This window comes from Gorilla gorilla, chromosome 8 (assembly GCF_029281585.2).
Source record: "Gorilla gorilla gorilla isolate KB3781 chromosome 8, NHGRI_mGorGor1-v2.1_pri, whole genome shotgun sequence".
Classification (NCBI taxonomy): Eukaryota; Metazoa; Chordata; class Mammalia; order Primates; family Hominidae; genus Gorilla; species Gorilla gorilla.
This window is the reverse complement of record NC_073232.2, coordinates 44,424,299-44,442,590: the sequence shown is the minus strand read 5'-3', so window position 1 is coordinate 44,442,590 and position 18,292 is coordinate 44,424,299. Positions and strand designations below refer to the sequence as shown.

The 18,292-nt window shown below is 51.8% G+C and overlaps 1 protein-coding gene and 1 non-coding gene across 2 annotated transcripts in view; both read left to right on the top strand.

Annotated features, from left to right (window-relative positions):
* The first annotated feature begins 351 nt into the window (after positions 1 to 351).
* The window catches only part of SLC29A3 (solute carrier family 29 member 3), a 44,189-nt gene continuing 26,248 nt past the window's right edge, over positions 352 to 18,292 (top strand). Inside the window, exons 1-2 of the mRNA XM_031015677.3 lie at positions 352 to 430; positions 3,875 to 4,173. Coding sequence (XP_030871537.2) covers position 430; positions 3,875 to 4,173 — 300 coding nt within the window. The 5' untranslated portion in view covers positions 352 to 429. The remainder of the gene's footprint in view (positions 431 to 3,874; positions 4,174 to 18,292) is intronic.
* Positions 6,458 to 6,561, top strand: LOC115936133 (small nucleolar RNA U13). The gene has a single exon (XR_004071711.2). It is a non-coding gene; the product is annotated as a small nucleolar RNA U13 (small nucleolar RNA).

The window sequence follows — 18,292 nt, the reverse complement described above, 5'->3', positions numbered from 1 at the left end:
TTGGAGAGGGGTCTCTGCAGCGGCCTGGGGGCAAGATGAGGGCTCCTTTGAGTCCTGGGGTGCAGGTTATAGTAGCTAAAGGGGAGGTCTGAGACAGTGGGGTCTGGCTCCAAGGTAAAGAAGGAGCAGCAACCAAGAGGCCTGATGCGCAGCGCACCCATCGCAAGCATGGGCAGTGCGTTTAAGACTGGGTGACTCACTTTTTCTCCTATAAAATGGGCGCAGGCAGGCCCCAGCTCAGCGCCAGGAGGGGGAGCCCCGGCGCGCCGGGAGAAGACAAAGGGAAAAAGCGTGTTTGCAAACCGGGAAGCGGCGGCGTGCTGCCGCGAGGGGCGGGGCGGGGCCGGGGGAGGAGCCCGCCTGCCGCCTGCCAAGCCCAGTGGTCCTGGCCGTGCGCCGGAGGCAGCGGCGGCGTGGCGCAGCGGCGACAGTAAGTGCGGGCCGGCTCGGGCTCTTCCGGCTACGGTCCCAGCCGCTGCCCCCAGACTCGCGCTCAGCGACCTCCCTCCCGGGCCCTGGGGGCGGCTGCGGGCTGCCAGGGGAGCTGCAGGACCCTACCCCATCCGTGGTCCCTTCCCCACCGCCCCTCCTCTCCCTCCTTGCTCTCTGCCACCCCTCTTTCTGGGTCTCTATCTTCTCTTCCCCAAATCCTCTCCCCTCCTCCTCCCTGAGACTGGACCTCACCGCCTGTATGGTGGGGGCCTGGTATGGACCCGTCGGCCCGAAGTATCCAGACGGTGGCTGATTCTCTCTGTCCCAGCTGCGGGGCCTGAGGCTGGGGCTGTTTACACCGCAAAGCCGGTTCTGCCGCGGCCACTAGGCGGTGCCCTGCGCTTCCCAGTGCCCTCCCACAGGTTAGCCCTACCAGCTCCCCACCCCGGTTCACAGCCCAGGAAATCGAGGCACAGAGGGGCGAGCCACCTAGCCAGAGTCAGGAACCTCCTTGGAACCAGCACCCAGGCTTCCCAGCCCAGATGAGGTTTTGCCGCGGCCCCAGCAGTGCCTGCCTCCTTGTGCGGGGCTGCCTGTCTGTGCATGGCCGGGCTCCTGCAGGTGACCCAGGAGCACGTTCCAGGCCATAGCCAGCTTGTTTTGGGGAAGGTTGGGCACTTCCTTGCCTGCCTTTCTCTTTATTTTTTAATCCAGAAGCCAGCAGCTAGCTTTTATAAAGACTAATAAGACTTTGCTCACTCCAGTGCCCTGGCCTGTGACCCTGGTTAGAGAAAATTCCTGGCTCCTTCTTCAGAAGCTCAGTCAAGGCTTGACAAATAGACGCTAGGAACTGAGAAGGGGGCCCTAGCCAGGTGTGGTCCTGAGTGACAGGGCTGGTGGACCTTCTAGCCGCCCCCACAGGTAGCTGGAGCCTCTGGAAAGAACCACTTGCCGGTTCTCTCTTGTTCTATGTGGGTGGGTCATGATTATTTTTTACATTTTAAACACTAATTTTTAAAATGTAACAAGTGAGCTTGTTACATTTGTACCATTTTGTGCCAGACAAAATACCGTAGACTGGGTGGCTTAAACAAAATTTGTTTCTCATGGATCTGGAGGCTGGGAAGGGCAAGATCAAGGTGCTGGTTGATTTGGTTTCTGATGAGGGCTCTCTTCCTGGCTTGCAGACAGCCTCCTTCTTGCTGTGCCTTCACATGGCTTTTCCTCTATGAGTGGGTGCATGTGGAAAAAGCGATTTTCCACACAGTGAGCTTCCAGGCAGTGAGCTTGTTAATGCTGGCCTCCATGCGAATCCAGGCTGAGGAGGGGCTCTGCTAACCAGGGGAGTTTAAAATAGACTTGCTGGCTGGATGCATTGCACTTGGGCATCCAGTGGCCCCCCACCTGCTGGCTCCAGGGTACATGCTACCCCAGCAGGGGAGAATGTCCTGGTCGTGCAGAGTCCGTTCATTCAGCAAACATTGACAAGGGTGCCTGCAGTGTGCCTGGGCCCCTCCCGACTCACTGGCTTCAAGGCTTGCAGGAAGGATGCCTGTACTTGGAACCCGCAGACACAGATTCCCATTCCCAGCCAGTCCTTCCCGGTGTGCTGAGGAGTCCAGCATGGGCCCCAGTCTGCTTGGCTGTGTAACTTCACTCTTGTCATCTACTAGTTATGTGACCCTGGGCAAGTTACTCAACCTTTCTGAGCCTCAGACCCCTCTGTGAAATGGGTCTTAGAGTAGTACCTAATATATTAGGCTGTTGTCAGCCTCAAGTGTGACCTCTGTTAGGCACAGACCTTGGCATTTGTGATTACTGGACTTAAGTTTAGCTATTGGGAGTTCTTTCTATTTGTGGGACATAGCAAGTGCCTTCCAGACCTCAGTTTTTCCATCTGAAAAAAAGGGGCAATGTTTTCTGCCCTGCCTAATTCCAAGGGATGCTCTGAGGTTCTCCTGAAATAGTGGATAAGGTTCTGCACCCATGTGAGGAGGTGTTCCCATCCCACCAGGGAATAAAGGCCCCAGTCTTCTTGGTACGATGCTTTGAGTTAGGCTTAGCCTCATATAGAAACCAAGATGCATTTATTTATTAGTTTATTGGGTAGGGAAGAGGCTACTGCAGAAGGGACTCTGAAGTGTCCCATCCTCAGCATCTTGGAGACATTTCTCATTTATCAAGCTGCTGCCACATCCTAGGTGCTATGTAGAGCAAAGAAGCAGGCATGCTACCTTACAGCCAAATTCAGCAGCCAGCCAGCCATGCGACAGGCCCAGGATGCCAGGGAGATGCTGACATTTGTTCAACAGCTGCTTACAGGCCAGGCATTGCCAACCAGTTGCAGTTGCATAACTATAATAAAAACGGCTTCTCTGGGTTTACATTTGGGGGAATTGAGGCACAGAAATGTGGTAACTGGCCCAAGGCCATGTAGGCAATAGTTGCTGGCAGCCTAGGCTCTTCGATTTATCTTAGGCGCTACCATAGATTGAAAGTGGCTGGCTCCTTGTAGGGTGTGATGAGCAGAGGTGGGACCCAGGCAGGAGCTGCAAACCCAGGCTTGGCCATTTATGTAGCCTATGGCCTTCAGTTCTTTGGACCTCTCTTTCCTCACAAATGAAATGGGAATGGACTGTCAGAGGCTACACACCAGCTTCTGGAGGCAGCCCTGGACACTACCAGTTTTTTAAACAATTATTACTTAATTTGAATGTTTTTTTATTTACACTTTTAATTTTGTTTTTGAACCGGTAATAAACTAGTCACATAGTTCAAAATTCAAGAGACACAAATAAGAATGCAGGGAAGTCCCCCTCCCCGCCCCCCACCATCCCAGTCTCCCTCCTTAGAGACAGCCGCTGTTAGAAACTTCTTATGTAGCCTTCCAGAGATATTCTGTGCATATGCAAATACATATGTGTATGTATATTTTCTCTCCCCACTTTTTTTACACACATAGTAGCATATTCTACACACTATCCTGCTCCTTATTTCTTTCACATGAAATCGAAAAGGGTTTAGAGATCATTCTTTGCCCATTAAGGGTCCTAATTCTTTTTTATGGCTGCACAGAACTGTGAATGCCCTTAGACCAGGTTTGCCTTTCTGGGTACATTGCCACAGTCTCCACTATCATGCAGTGTTTTACAAAACCCAGTCTGTTCCACAGTTATGTGCTACTGCTACCTCTGTTGCCCTTGCATGGTTGGGGTGACCTCTGAGGACACTTACAGTTCTGACATCCTGCCCTTCTCCAGGTCTGATTTTTGTCTTTCTCCCTGATCCTTAAAATGAAGCTCTCCAACCAGGCTTTGGTGACTTTACAGAGCCCAGGGTGAGGGGGCGTGGTCATTTTGTAGGCTGGGTGGGTCCCCAGCTGTCCCCCAGCCTCAGTTTCTACTCACCTACCCTGTCTCTGTTGCCCTCCTTGCTCCAATAGTGGCCGTTGTCTCAGAGGACGACTTTCAGCACAGTTCAAACTCCACCTACAGAACCACAAGCAGCAGTCTCCGAGCTGACCAGGAGGCACTGCTTGAGAAGCTGCTGGACTGCCCACCCCCTGGCCTGCAGAGGCCCGAGGACCGCTTCTGTGGCACATACATCATCTTCTTCAGCCTGGGCATTGGCAGTCTACTGCCATGGAACTTCTTTGTCACTGCCAAGGAGTACTGGATGTTCAAACTCGGCAACTCCTCCAGCCCAGCCACGGGGGAGGACCCTGAGGGCTCAGACATCCTGGTAAGGGCATGTTTCTCCTGCAAGGCTGGTGGGAGCATACAGAGGCCTCATGCCTCACATGCAGGGGAAGATGGAGATTTCAGACACATTTCCAGCCTTTAGATCACTTACTGTTTAGCTTGGGAAGAAGATGCAAATTATGGTTCCATGTGGTGTGTATGGTAAACCCATAAATCCAGAGTCCATGCCTCCAGGGATGTGAAGGTATGGACTGAATAGTGTTATGTTCAGCTGTGAGTTACAGAAAATTCCAAAAGACTAGTAACTAAAATGAGATGGAAGGTCATTTTTCTCCCATGTTCAATTCTGGTGGGGACAGCCCAAGGCTGGTATGATGTTCTATGGCATTAGGAACCCAGTTGCTTCACTTCTGTGCAGCTTTCATGGCCAAGGCCACCTCATAGTGCAAGACGGCTGTTGTAAGTCCAGCCATTACATCAGTAGGAAAAAGCAAGAGGAGAAGGAGGAAATGCCTGTTGCCTGTAAGAACACTTCCTGGAAGTAACATACATTGCTCTTCTTACATTGCATTGGTCAAAACTTAGGCATGTGACCACATCAGCTTGCAGAGCAGGCTGGGAAATGTAGTCTTTCAATGTAGCTTTATCTCAGAACCATGTGCCTGCTAAAATGGGAGGTTCTGTTATGGAAGATAGGGAAAATGAATCCAAAGGGATAATTAGTCTGATCACCATGGGAGAGATTGCTGTGACTTGGGAGTGGGTGGGTTTCAAGAAAGGGGAGGAAACGATCCAGGTAGAAGAAAAAGGCTGGGCAACGGCAGAATGGGAGGAAAGTTCAGGTGTGTATGACAAACTGTGAAGCTGTGTTTGGGGCACAAGTAAGAGCAAGAGGTCTTGAGATCATTGCCCGGGGCCTTGAATGTCCAGGTGAGGAGTCAATTTTGTTTAGTTGACAGGGCTGCTCACTTTGCTGGGTGACTTTTCCAGAGAGGTGGGGGCAGTAGGGGAAGAGGATTAAGGAAAAAAATTATACTGACACTTGTTAAAACAGTAAGGAAAGCTTTATTTAAGACTGTTGTAGTAGGGGAGATAAATGGAGCTCAACTCTGAAAAGGAGATGGGGATTTATAGCCAAGGAGCAGCATGAGGGCTGGAGGATGGCACATTTCTAAGAGGAGACGTCAAGGCGAGGCCTCTGCTTGCTGAAAGCAGGCCCAGGACTTACACAGTCGACCCTTGAACAACAAGGGTTCACTTTAGATGCAGATTTTTGTTTCAGCCAAACATGGAAAATACAGTATTTTTGAGTTGTGAAACCTGCATATACAGAGGGCCGACATTTCCTATTCCTGGTTCTGTAAGACCAACTGAGTATGCTTGGGTTTTGGTATATGGGGGGATCCTGGAACCAGTCCCTTGAGTATACTGAGTGGGGTGAGGCGCTTGATCAGATGTGAGATAAGGGAATATTCTGGCTCAACTGGCCCAACAGAATTCTTGTTGAAAGCAGGTCTAGGACTTACACAGTCTACTGTTAAACAATATGGGTTTGAATTGCAGGGGTTCATTTATATGTGAAGTTTTTCAAACAAATGCTGATGGAAAATGTACTATTAGTGGAGTTCAAAACCTGATTACAGGGAGAGCTGGGTTCCACAAGGCTGGCTAGGGACCTGAGTATGTGTGGATTTGGGTATAGGTGGGAGTCCCGGACCAATGCCCTGAGTATATGGAGGGACAGCTATACATCAGAGGTGGGGAATGAGGAACTTGATCAGATCTCAAAGGTGGGGGGATGCTGGCTAATCTGACTTTGAAGGATTCTTGGCTAAGACTGAGTTGGGCAGGCAGAAGTCAGGACTGGGGGGTCGGGCCAAGGTCGAGGATGGGGCTCGGAGGAGCCTGACGAAAGTTAGGTCAATGAGAGTCTTGGTCAGGAGCCTCCGTTTCCACGGCTGGCCCAGGCTGGTGTCTGATCTCACTTGAGAGCACGAGGAGGCAAGGGCTTCTCTGACAAATGCCAAGATGAGATGTTGCCAGCTGCCCAGCTGTGCCCTTCTTCTCCAGGGGAGCATCAGAAACAAGAAGGGGGTATGCTAGCAGACCCCAGCCGCACCTTCCAGTGGCCCAGGAGGTGGCTCATCACTGCTTCCCAGAAGGAAATCCTTGAAATCCTTGGCCTCGCCCTGAGGAGCTGTCCTCAGTTTTATAGGCATGAATCTGCCATAGTGAGGGAGGCATCCCTGTTGTCCATCTCAAGGACTCACTGCAGCTACACATGTGGGTCACCCAGGCAGCTTCTTAAAAAATACCAGTCCAGAGTCCTTTTGTAGTTCATGAGTGTGATGACTGGGTTTCCACGCACATGTGTGAGATGGGCCTCCCTCAAACCTTGTTATGTCATCGGCACATTACCCGTCCGATGAAAAGGAATAAAAATACCAATGCGGGCCACGCCCCAGGGATTCTGACTGGATTAGCCTGAGCTAACTGATATGTTTACAACTTCACACTTCCACACTCCTGTACTCCACCCCTCAACTCCCCCCATGATCTGACACCTGTGAGGGCCTTTTCTGTTAACTGAGGAATTCACAGATGCCTCCCAGGGCCAGAGCAATGGGATATAAACCATTTCTACAGCTGAGGAAGTGCCACAGGAATGCCGCGGAGTAGTTTACAGCCTCTCGACTCAAGGTGTGTCCTCAGACCAGCAGCCTCCCCTGGGAGCTTGTTAGTGATGCAGTCTCCCACCCACTCGAGGCCAATTGAGACAGGGCCTGTGAGCTACCAAGCCCCTCGGGTGACTGAAGGGCACAGTAGAGTTTGTGGTGCACTGGACAGGGCTTGGCTGTGTGAACTCTCCGTGCTGCCTCCTATTTCTGGACTATATTAGTACTTTTTTTTTTTTTTTTTGAGACAGGGTCTTGCACTGTCACCCAGGCTGGAGTGCAGTGGTACAGTCAAGGCTCACTGCAGCCTCAACCTCCCTGGGCTCAAGTGATGCTCTTGCCTCAGCCTCCTGAGTAGCTGAGACTACAGGCTCACACCACCATGCCTGACCAAATTTTTTGTATTTTTGGTAGAGACAGGGTCTCACTATGTTGCCCAGGCTGGTCTCAAACTCCTGGGCTCAAGAAATCCGCCCGCCTCAGCCTCCCAAAGTGCTGGGGTTACAGGCATGAGCCACCACACCCGGCCATCTTTCTGGTATGTTAAAGGAAGATATTATAATACCACCACCAACTTCTTAGGGCTGTTGTGAGGATTAAGTAAATTAATATGTGTTAAAAAGCACTTAGGACAGGGCCTGGCACCCCATCCTAAGTGCTTTATAAACACTATTATTGTGATGATCATTTGGGGGATGGGCCCATGCTTCTAAGCTGCCTGCAGCCCTGGTGCATTTCCACAGGCGCAGGCTTAGCCGGGGTGCTTTACAATCCGCTTTTATTTACCAGTGATTCCAACGTCCCAGCTTTCTGCCAGCCGCGGTAAATCACCTGGCCTACTGGGCTTCCTCCAGAAGGTCCCTGCCTGTCTCGGCCGGCACAGAGCTAGATTGCGTGTGCACCTGCCCTGCCCCTCCTCTGTCCACCGCCAGGTCCCCGGGATCAAGCAGCCTCTGGAGGGAGGGGTGTCCAGGCCTGGCTCTGGGAGCAGCCCTCGCCTCGTGTACTGCTTTCACCGCAAGGCGATCCCTTCCCAGCTGCAGGCACTTGGCATTCTGAGCCCTGCTACAATGCTTTATGGCCTCTCTCCAACTGCTGGCAGGTGCAGATGTAGTACCTTCGGCTGCCCAGAGCTCCTGGCTCTTGGCATCGGAGATGAGAGACCTGTCACCCCTCGATTCATGGGCCGGGATTGGGAAGCGAGCATGCTGGGGCGTTTCTGCATTTTGCGGGCCATTTTTCTTTGCCTCATTCCTCATCCCAGCCACCCACCTCCCCAGCTCTTTCCTCCTCTCTTCCTGATTTCCCTGCGAGAGGCTACCCGTCTGCCCTGTCACCTGAGGGCCACTTTAGGGGAAGGAGGGGGAGAGTCAAATTGGCCTGTCTCTAGCCACCACCTGCAACTCAATTAGCTGTGGGTCTAGATGTTTATTCTTTCCTGTACTTTCCTTTGAACATCTTCTGGGGATGGATGCCATTTGATGGGGAGCTTGACCCAGGAGGAAGGTTTACCCAGACACCCTCTCCCCCAAATTATGTCACTTTCAAGGTCAGCGGGCTCATTTCCTTCTGCCTGGACAAATGTGGGGATGGCTTAGAAAGTATCCTGCTCACTCTGCCCTCCTGTCTCTATTCTCTGGAATAAGAACCTCCAATAAATCTATCACAGGTGTATTGGCCCAGGGCAAAAAAAAATTTAGAGCATAAATGAGGAAGAATTGATAAGAGAAGATGGCACAGGGGCCTGCAACAGCCGCCATTGCCTGAGCCCGACTCTGGGCCCACCATCCTGGCAGGGGTATTGCATGTGTTGTTTCTCATTAGCCCTGCAATGCAGGTCTTAGTAACCCTTTTCTTAAGACAAAAAGCCAGAGGCTCAGAGAGGCTAGGTAACCTGCCTGAGATTACACAGCTAGGAAGGGCTATAGCGAATTTCACGGCGCATTGAGGTGGACAGATGATTACAGACTCATTCATACTCAGAGAGTGGTATGTAGGGTACTATCCTGGAGATTCCCCACCCCCCACCCCCACACTTTGACTCCACCAAACACCATCTTCCTTCCTTTGGAGAGCCTGCCCCTGGTCTGGCCTCCTTTTCCAGCCTGAAACCCCAGGTGCCTGGGTTCTACACCTGGGTCCTGGATCCAGTGTCCCTTGTCCCTTCCCTACCTGACCTGTTTAGCTGGAGGTCCTCCCCGGCTCTGGGGTTGTAAGCCATCCCCTGCCCTGTGGGGCCTCCTTGCCCTCCCCCAGGCTCTCCCGCAGGCCTGTATTGGCTGCCCTTGGCCAAGAACAAAACAGTGAGCTGGACAAGCCCTACTTCCTACCCCGGAGAGAAGAGTGTCTGCACCTTCTCCTGGCCATTCCTTGCTGCAAGGCCCCCACAGCCACTCTCTACACCTTCCTTCCTGTGTACCTCGGTCTGCCCAGGGACTCCTCTCTGAGGGACTGCAGGATGCGGCCAGGTCATGGGTGGGACCTACAGCCCGACTTAGTGTCAGCAGGGCTGGGACCCGGGCCAGGCACTCTACTGATGCCCCTGTCCATCCCCCCATCTGACCAAGAGGTACCCCAGGGGTACTCAGTCCCAGGGGTGAGGCAGGAGACAGAAGCAGCTCATCCCTGGGCACGTCCCCTGAAGCCACCTCTCTGAGTTAGGGGCTCCATGTCTGGGTCTTCAGAGCTGCATCATACTTTCCCATCACATTCCTGCCCTACAGCTCATGGAGACCGAGTGCTGGCTGGGTGGGAGCTCCTGCTCTCAGCACTTTGCCTGCATTATCTCATGCAGCCCTGCAGCACCCGTAGGTCAGGAACTGTTATCATCCACCATGACAGATGAGGAGACCTCCCCGCCGGTGAATAAAACTCTCTTACTCTACATCCTGTGCCCCTGGCACACCTGGCATGGCACCCAACACATAATAGCACATAAATATTTGTCACATTAGTTATTGTAAGGCTGAGAAGGAAAGCTCCACAACCCAATCCATGATAGTGATGCCATGGCTCTGCAAGGGAGCAGAAGAAGATCTGGGAGTCACAGTGGCTACCAGTAAAGGAGTTTTGATCTTTCAGGTGTGTTGACATAGACATGAAGTGGGGTTCCTGCCATAGGGAAGGTAGCCAGGTTGTCCTGGTTCAGCAAGTGGGGGACCTAGGGCATCCCCTCCCCTTATTTCCAGTTCCTTAGTTCTGGTCCAGTCTCTCAGCCCTGCAAAGAAGCAAGATAGCATACTTGGGATCTGCCCTTGAAGGGCTGACCTCCCAATCCAAGGAGGAAGTGTTCAAAGGAAGCAGGATGAGCTTGTGTGGAGAAGAGGATACTGGAGGACAGGTTATCAGAGGTTACCAAGTCCCTGCCATGCAGCCTGTACCCACCTCCCGCTTGACCTGCCATCTTCTTTTTCCACATGACATCCTGGTGAGCTAGGTGCTGCCATTCCAGTTGCCAAATGAAACCAAGGCTCACAGATTTTAGGCCACTGACCCAAGGTTATTTGCTAGCAAGTGATAGAACTGCAGAGCCCATGCTTATACCCAGCGTGTTCTCCAAGCTATCTGTCTACCTTGGCACGCTCAGCCCTGGCTGCACATCGGGATCACCTGGGAAGCTTTTAGAAAATACCCCACCTGCGTGTGCCTGTTATCCCGGCTACCCAGGAGGCTGAGGCAGGAGATTCATTGGAACCTGGGAGGCAGAGGCTGCAGTGAGCCATGATCGTGGCACTGCACTCCAGCCTGGGCAACAGAGCAAGAGTCTGTCTCAAAAAAAAAAAAAAAAAAGAAAGAAAAAAAGAAAAGAAAATACCCCACATCCCACGTGTTCCACTCACCCAATTCTAATTCATTCTGAGGGGCCTGGGCACAAGCATTTTAAGTTCTCTAGATAAGGCTAATGTGTAGCCAGATAAGAACCATGATCCAGGCCAGGTGTGGTGGCGTGTGCCTGTAGTTCCAGCTACTCAGGAGGCTGAGGTGGGAGAACAGAACAGTGAGCTTGAGCCCAGGAGTTCGAGACCAGACTTGGCAACATAGTGAAACACCAGTCTCAAAACAAAAAGGACTACGATTCAAGTAAAATGTTACCACATAGGGAGAAAGAACAGCTGTCCTCTGCCTCCACTAGAGTACCCATTAACCCATTAAACAGGCAAAGGCTACATCATGAGAGACTTAGGTGAGCCTTCTGGGAGAGCTTCCTGCCATGCAAGTCGAGTTGTCAAACCTGGCAGTGAAGGGGACAGTTTCCCCCTTGGAGAATTAGGGCCACATCCTGTGGTAAGTCCAAGGAGTTGGCCTAGTCTACCTCAGAGTGTGGGGTTCCTCATGGGACTCCCTACAAATGTAGGTGGTTGGAGGGTTCGGTGCTTGTCTAACGGAAATGCTCTGGGCTTGAGCTGCACCCGCAAGCCCACAGTTCCACGCCAGCCAGTGGGGCCCCTGGAAGAGCCTTTGCCCTTTCTCTTGGTAATGCTCCCCTTTGCTGGGCCAGGGGGCCAAGGGATATAGTTAGGAGATGGGGGCTCCACAGCCACCCTCCTCTTCCTTCCAATTTCCCAGGCTCGTGGAAAAGGAGTGATAGGGCCAACTGGGCTCAACATGGGCATCCTACACCTGGGGTGGCACAAAGCAAGAGCAAGTGAAACTGGGAGAGCAGAAGAGAGGCAGTCCTGAGGCCCTGACCCAGCTGGGTAACCTCTCTGTGCTGTGTCAGGGAGCGGAGGCTCCCTGTTCCCAGAGGTTTAAAAGTCACAGGATATCTATTTGCTAAAGGCTCCACAGCTGGGTGAAAGGTGGATTGGTCCTGTCTCATAGGACCACAAGGTAGCTGGGAGGAACCCAGATTTGGCAACAGAGGGACTCTAGTCTAGCAGTGCCCTTACCCACTGTGTGGGTTGGAGGCAGGCTCTGTCGCCCTTGGGCCTTTTGCCCACAGACCCACCTGGCAGCATTTACATAATGCTGCAGACACAGGTAGGGTGGAAAGTCCTGACAGTTATGGCGTGCCTTATAGGTGGTAGCTGCTGCATGAGGACTTCACTAAATCCCAACATTCACTGCCTTTACTAAGCTCTTACCATGTGCCAGGCACTGCTGAGGGCACAGATTCATTCATTAACTCAGCAATATTTATTAAGCAATCTACTGTGTACTAGAAGCTTTTTTTTTTTTCATGATCTTTTGTTTTTTTTTTTTACAGCCCAAAGACATAGGTTTATTATACCCATTATACAGAGAAGGAAACCAAGGTTGAAAAGTTTAAGTCATTTGCTCCCAGGTACAAAGTAAGTGACGACTGGGACTCAGACCTGGGCCCTGTCAACCCAGGTATCTGTGATCTTAACCCCATTGCTTTATATCAGCATTTTTGAAATTTTTTGGAGCATGATGGCTGTCTCACCTGGCAAGATATTTGTGTCTATAATGCAAACAACAGTTTCATGAAGCTGCATCTGTACTTAAAAAAAGAAAACTCCACTCTGACTGCAGTTTCAAGGAGGAGCAAGTGACGCAACAGTGGCAGTGCTGGTTGTAAGCCATGCAGGATGAGGATGGAGAGTTTGTCCTTGAGTTTGACCTTGTGCAGGTTCATGGTGACCTTGGGGAGCAGCATCGTGGAGGATGCGGGGAGGGACAGAGGAGACAGCAAACTCAAGGAATTTTGCTTTAAATGGGAGCAGGACAATGAGGCACAAGCTGCAGGGAACTGTGATTTAGAAGGGGGAGAATTTTCTGTTCTTTTATTTTTAATACGAGAGACATAGCAGGCAGTTTGTGTGTGGAAGCAAATCATCCAGCAGAGAAGGAAAAACACACGATGAAGAAGAGGGAGCATAGCTCAGCGAGGTCCATGAGCAGGCCAGAGGGCTCAGGTGCACAGAGAAGGGTCCCAGAAAAAGATGCAGACAGCTCACTCACGTTTAGTAAGAAAGACGGCAACAAAGAATTAAATAGAATAAAATAAAATTCTGGTCGTGACCCATCAAATGAATTTCATATTCTTTAATGAGCTGTGCAACCTGTAGTTTGAAAAACCCTGCTCTGCCTGTTTCCCCTAACTTTGTAGCCATCTATGAGGATGCGTCATGTCCTCATTCTACAGAGGAGGAAAGTAGAGACAGTAAGTAACTCGTTGATGCCACATAGCTAATAAGAAGGGGGGTGGCAGCCCAGGGTACCTGAATCAGTATCAGATTTCCTGGGACACTTGGCAAATACCCGGATTCCTAGACCCTTCCCTGATGACTTTATCTCCCTGGGTGAGGCCTGGGCACTGTTGCCAGGTGGTCCTGATGCCAGCTGGCCAGGGGAGCAGGTATCTAGGAGTCTCTCCTTTGTGCCAGGTGGTGTTCCTGCAGAACCGTTTTAGTGCTACTCAGATCTCTCTCCAAATGGAAACAATGTTTAGACTCCCTTTGCAATCCTCTTTTATTCTTTTATTCTTTTTTCTTCTCTTCTCTTCTCTTTTCTTTTTCTTTTCTTTTTTTTTTTTTTTTTTTTGGAGACACAGTCTCATTGTATCACCGAGGCTGGAGTGCAGTGGCGTGATCTTGGCTCCTGGGTTCACTCTGCCTCCCGGGTTCAAGCAATTCTGCTGCCTCAGCCTCCTGAGTAGCTGGGATTACAGGCGCCCACCACCACACCTGGCTAATTTTTGTATTTTTGGTAGAGATGGGGTTTCACCATGTTGGCCAGGTTGGTCTTGAACTCCTGACCTCAAGTGATTCGCCCACCTTGGCCTCTCAAAGTGCTGGGATTACAGGTGTGAACCACTGCACCCTACCAGCAATCCAATTTTTAAGAGCAGAATTCCCAAGAGTGGAGAAGGGCATAACACCCCTCCTCCCCACATAGAAAGAAGTGTATTAAAGTGGGATTTTGCCTGAGCTTTGTCATCCTAGGAAAAGAGATGGGGAGTCTGAGGTCAGGCAGGATGGGCTTCAGGCTTTCTGCCACTGGGTGGTGCATGAGTGGCTGCCAGTTGCTTCGGCTGGCGTGGATGACTGCTCTACACCATTTTTAAAAATTAGAACCAAAAGTGAGTCATTTTTAAAAATCCCCTTGTCCACCCTCTGATTCTAACTGTGGGCCCAGCCAGCGTGCCATTCCCAATATTTATTGGGAATACACCTGTGATGGCTTTTTCTTCTGTTTTTAGCTCTTGCTGCGTCCTGCAGAGGGGAAAAAAGCCTAGTTTGAAACGCTGTCAGTCATGCCTTTGGTGGCCTCAGCTTCTCTAGTTCTCTTCTTATTTTCTCCCTAAGTGCTCACGACCCTTTTTCCCCACCCGCGCTGTGCTCCCTTGCCCTCCAGGCTATTGACTACTCCCTCTCTGCCTTCGATTTTATTTCTTCCTGCATATATCCTTAAAATCCAGAGGTGATTTCCTGGACAAATTAGAAGATGGCCTGGACCTTAAGTGCTGAAGTGTCTCTTTAACATGATTGATATCACAAGTGTCCAGAGAGCGGAACCTAAATTAGAGTCTCCACTGAGGAACCCAGCGCTTTTGACACAGGCAGGCAGCCTGGGAAGGGTCTGCAGCACTGGGTGCCTGGGACCTCCTTGCTGGCCTCTTGCCGGTCCTCACTGCCTGGGAGGACTGTGGAACAGCCTTTGCCTGTTTAATGGGTTAATGAGTACTCTAGTGGAGGCAGAGGACAGCTGCTGTTTCTCCCTATGTGCCTGTGTTTCCGTGCATGTCTGTGCCTGTCTGCATGCAGGCACCTGAGGCCTAGAGCAGCCTGTGGTTTCTGCCCACATGCACCTCCAAAGAGAAACAGCCTCCCCAAGGCGGGAGCAGTCTGTTGTTGAGGAAGTGCCTGCCAGGGGTTGGCTAAGGACTCCCTCTTCCTGATGGTCCCTAAGGTTTTCTACTACAGAGAGAGGCTGGAGCACCCCCAGACCACCTCCTCATTACTACCAGGCCACAGGGCATGGCCCTTGTCCCTGGTCATCAGCCTTGTGACACTGATGCACGGGACCCTCTGGGGGATGCAGAAGCCTGCCCGATCAGGCAAGAGTAGGTGGGGAGTTTTCTTGAAAGGCCTTCTTCCTGTTTTCCCTATCACATGGCAGAAGTCAGGCTGCAGAAGAGGAAAGACTGGCTGGCCCGAGCATCAGCAGGGGCTGAGCCTCTGATCAGCTCATCCTCAGGGAGCTTGGGGTCACTCGTGCATGGATCCGTGAGGTTCCCTGTTTCTCTGACCCCTTGGTTTCTAAGCCCTTACTCTGCCTATTCTGGTTCCAGCCTGAGAGTACATGGGGGGAATAAAGGGGATAAGAATCAAAGCAGTCAGCTTGCCCCTTGCTAGGGGACCTTGTGAAGGCTTGGCCGAGGCAGGGTATAAGGGTAGGTAGAAATGAGGTTTCCATCTTCCTTGCTCACCCTGCCTGGCAGAAAGACTCTGGATTCAGGAGAGCTGGCTTCTGTTTCTGACTGTGTTTCAAACTTGCTGGGTGACTTGAGACCATGTCCTCCTTTGAGGAATGAAGATATGAGACCGTAGATTGGGACCCAGAAACTTTTCCCGCAAAGGGCCAGATGGTTCGTATTTTAGGCTTTGTGGGCCCCACAACCTCTGTTTGCTACTCAGCCCTGCCCTTGCAGAGTGAAAACTGCCCTTGACAACATGTAAACAAATGGGCTGACCGAAGGCCGACCGCATTCCAGTGTTCACACAAAGGAAGAGGGCAGATTTGGCCCGGGGGTAGCCCGCTGCCAACCTCTGGACTGGGAACACTCACTTACAGCTCTTTCCCAGTTCTGTGATCTATTATAGAGGTACCTACCCTGCTGAATTTGTCTTCATATCAGTGACCACTGCCTGGCCTATTATCTATTTGTTTATGCATTTGCTAGCCATCTCTTTGACTAGATGGGCAGTTCCGTAAAGGCAGGAACTTGAGCTGAATCTCCCATGTCTACAACATCTAGTGAGCTCAGTAAATATTTGCAGAAGGATGAATCCATCTCTGAGTATTTGTGGAGAGGAGACAGGGATGGGAGGAAGAACCGCCATCGCTGGATTGTGCACCGTGATCCCGCAGTGCACCTCCACCACAGCCTGCACACCCCGACCTGCCTGGGCCCCAGCCTCCCCCCATCCCCATCCATACTCCAGCTCACCCCTGTGGAGGCTTGAACACATCAAGCTCATTCCCGACTCAGGGCCAACCGTACGCTGTTCCCTCTGTCCAGGCTCTAGGTTAGCCAATTATTTGTTTTTTAGTTTTATTGCATTTATCCTAATTTGCAGTCTTTTTTCCCCCCACTTGCTGTTGACTCTTTTTTTTTCTTTTTTCTTTTTTTTTTTTTGTGCCTCCCTCCCTAGAACACTGGCATCCCCAGCCCCTAGAACACATTGGGCACATACAAGGTGCTTGGCCATCATTTGTTGAATGAGTGAATGAGCTCTAGAAGGTCAACTGCCTTTCACCTTTAGTGAGTGAATAGATGAATGAATAAATTAACCACTGCCACCGGCTTCTTCCCATCTGCTCCCTCCACCCATTTCTGCCAGGTGATTCCTTCTACGCCCAGCACTGCCCCCCATACTGTTTGGCATTGAGAAGCCCCCAGAGCTCCCCAGTACCTTCCAAAACAAAACTCCTCTTTAGGCAGCTGCCTGAGACCACCCGCGAATCGGCCCTCAGCCACCCTTGCCTCCACGCGCCCCATCATTTCTCCAAGTGGAGCCCCTAAGGTTTCCTGCAAAGGAGCCAAGCAAGGGGACAATGCAGCAAGGTGCAGGAGGGGCCTGGAGGCGAGGCTGCAAGGAGGAGGGGCGTGGCAGTCACAGGGAGGCTGATTGATAAGGCGCGGAGGCTGAGGGTGGCCAGGCCCAGGGAGGAGCTTGAGCAAAGGCGTGGAGGGGATGCCTGGGGGAGAGGCTAGAACCCGAGGGGAGACTGGGTGGACACGTGAGCCATAGTCAGGTGATGTGGAGACGGGGCCAGTAGATGTGATTGACTGGGGTGAGGGTGAAGGAGAAACCAAGGAAGCTTTGAAGAGGGGCTGAGAAAAGGAGGATGACCATGGGGCCTTTGGAGGGGCTGCTTGGGAGTCTTCTCTTGAAGGCCTTTGATTTGAGGAGCTTGGGGTTTGGGCTCAGCAGGACCCCCAAGCAGTTGTTCTGGATGAAGAGACGGATGTATGGGTAGAGGTCATGAAGCCAGGGGAGGTGAGCTTCTCCCACCACCACCCCCACCCTTACAAAAGGAGGGCAGGAAACGAAGGATGGAGCTCAGGGGGCACCTCGGGATGGTGGAGGGAGCCAGAGGTGGACAGAGATGATGAGGAAGTGTGGAGGTGGGGGCGGGTGTGTCCTTGTGAATCTGGAGGAGAGGACTGCTGGAAGGACATTGCATTAGTTTCTTGCTGCCTTCACCAAGTACCACAAACTGGGTAGCTGAAAAGCAAGGCTCTAGGGAATAACATTTCCTTGCTGCTGCTTTGGCATTTTTTGGCTCATGGCAGCATCACTGCAGTCTGTGGCTCTGTCTTCACGCAGCCTCTGCCTGTGTGTCTGTGTATCCTTCCCTCTTTTCCCGTATACTGTGGATTGAGGGGTCATTCCTCCTCCAGTAGGATCTCCTCTTAACTAAGCACATCTGCAAAGACCCTATGTCCAGATAAGTCACATCCTGAGATTCTGGGTAGACATGAATTTTGGGGGCATGAATTCAGCCCCCTCTAGACGGGGTAGCATGCAGTGTCTGGAGTGTGAGGAACAAGACCAGGCCTTGGTTACAGGTGGGCTGCGAGGAGGACGCTGAGGACCCTTAGAGGAAATGTTTCCCCAGGACAGCCGGGAGGGACATGGCTTTGGCAGTGGCAACATGAACTACATTTTCAAGGAGTGTGGAGTGAAGGGGAGGAGGGGCCTGGTTCCTGGAGGCAGCAAAGTTAAAGTAGTTTTTTTTTTCTTTACCCAAAGGGAGACCTAAGAGAGTCTCTTGGCCAGCAGAGAAAGGAACAAGCAGCAGTGAGGGAAAGAGAAAATGCAGGCAAGAAAGGTGGGATTCATGGTGTGAGTCTCCAGGAAGTCAGCTTAGGCTGGAGGAAGAGCCCTTTTTGCGGAGTGGAAAGGAGGTGTGCTCCAGAAAGCCTTGCACACACTGCAGGGAGGAAGGCGAGGACGCTCATTCCAGAAGACAGGAACTTTGCTCATCTTCCGGCAGGGATTCCTGAGGAGGTGTGAGAAAGGATTGAAGGCTGGGGAGAGCCCCGGGGTGCTCAGAGAGCAAGATTTACAGTGAGCCCAGGCCTGGAGCTGTCATGAGAGGCCAAAGGAGGGACGGCTGCATGCAAGGGTCAGATGGGGACCCTCTTCCTTAGGGTGGCCACAGTGGCTTCGTCTGTCTGGCCAGCATTTTCCAGAGCTTACCAGTCTGATTCTGACCCCAGATTCGTCCTTCCCTTGGGCCTCTGGCCTCCCCCTTCAGCCTGGCTGCATCTAGCCTCCTGCCTGGCCC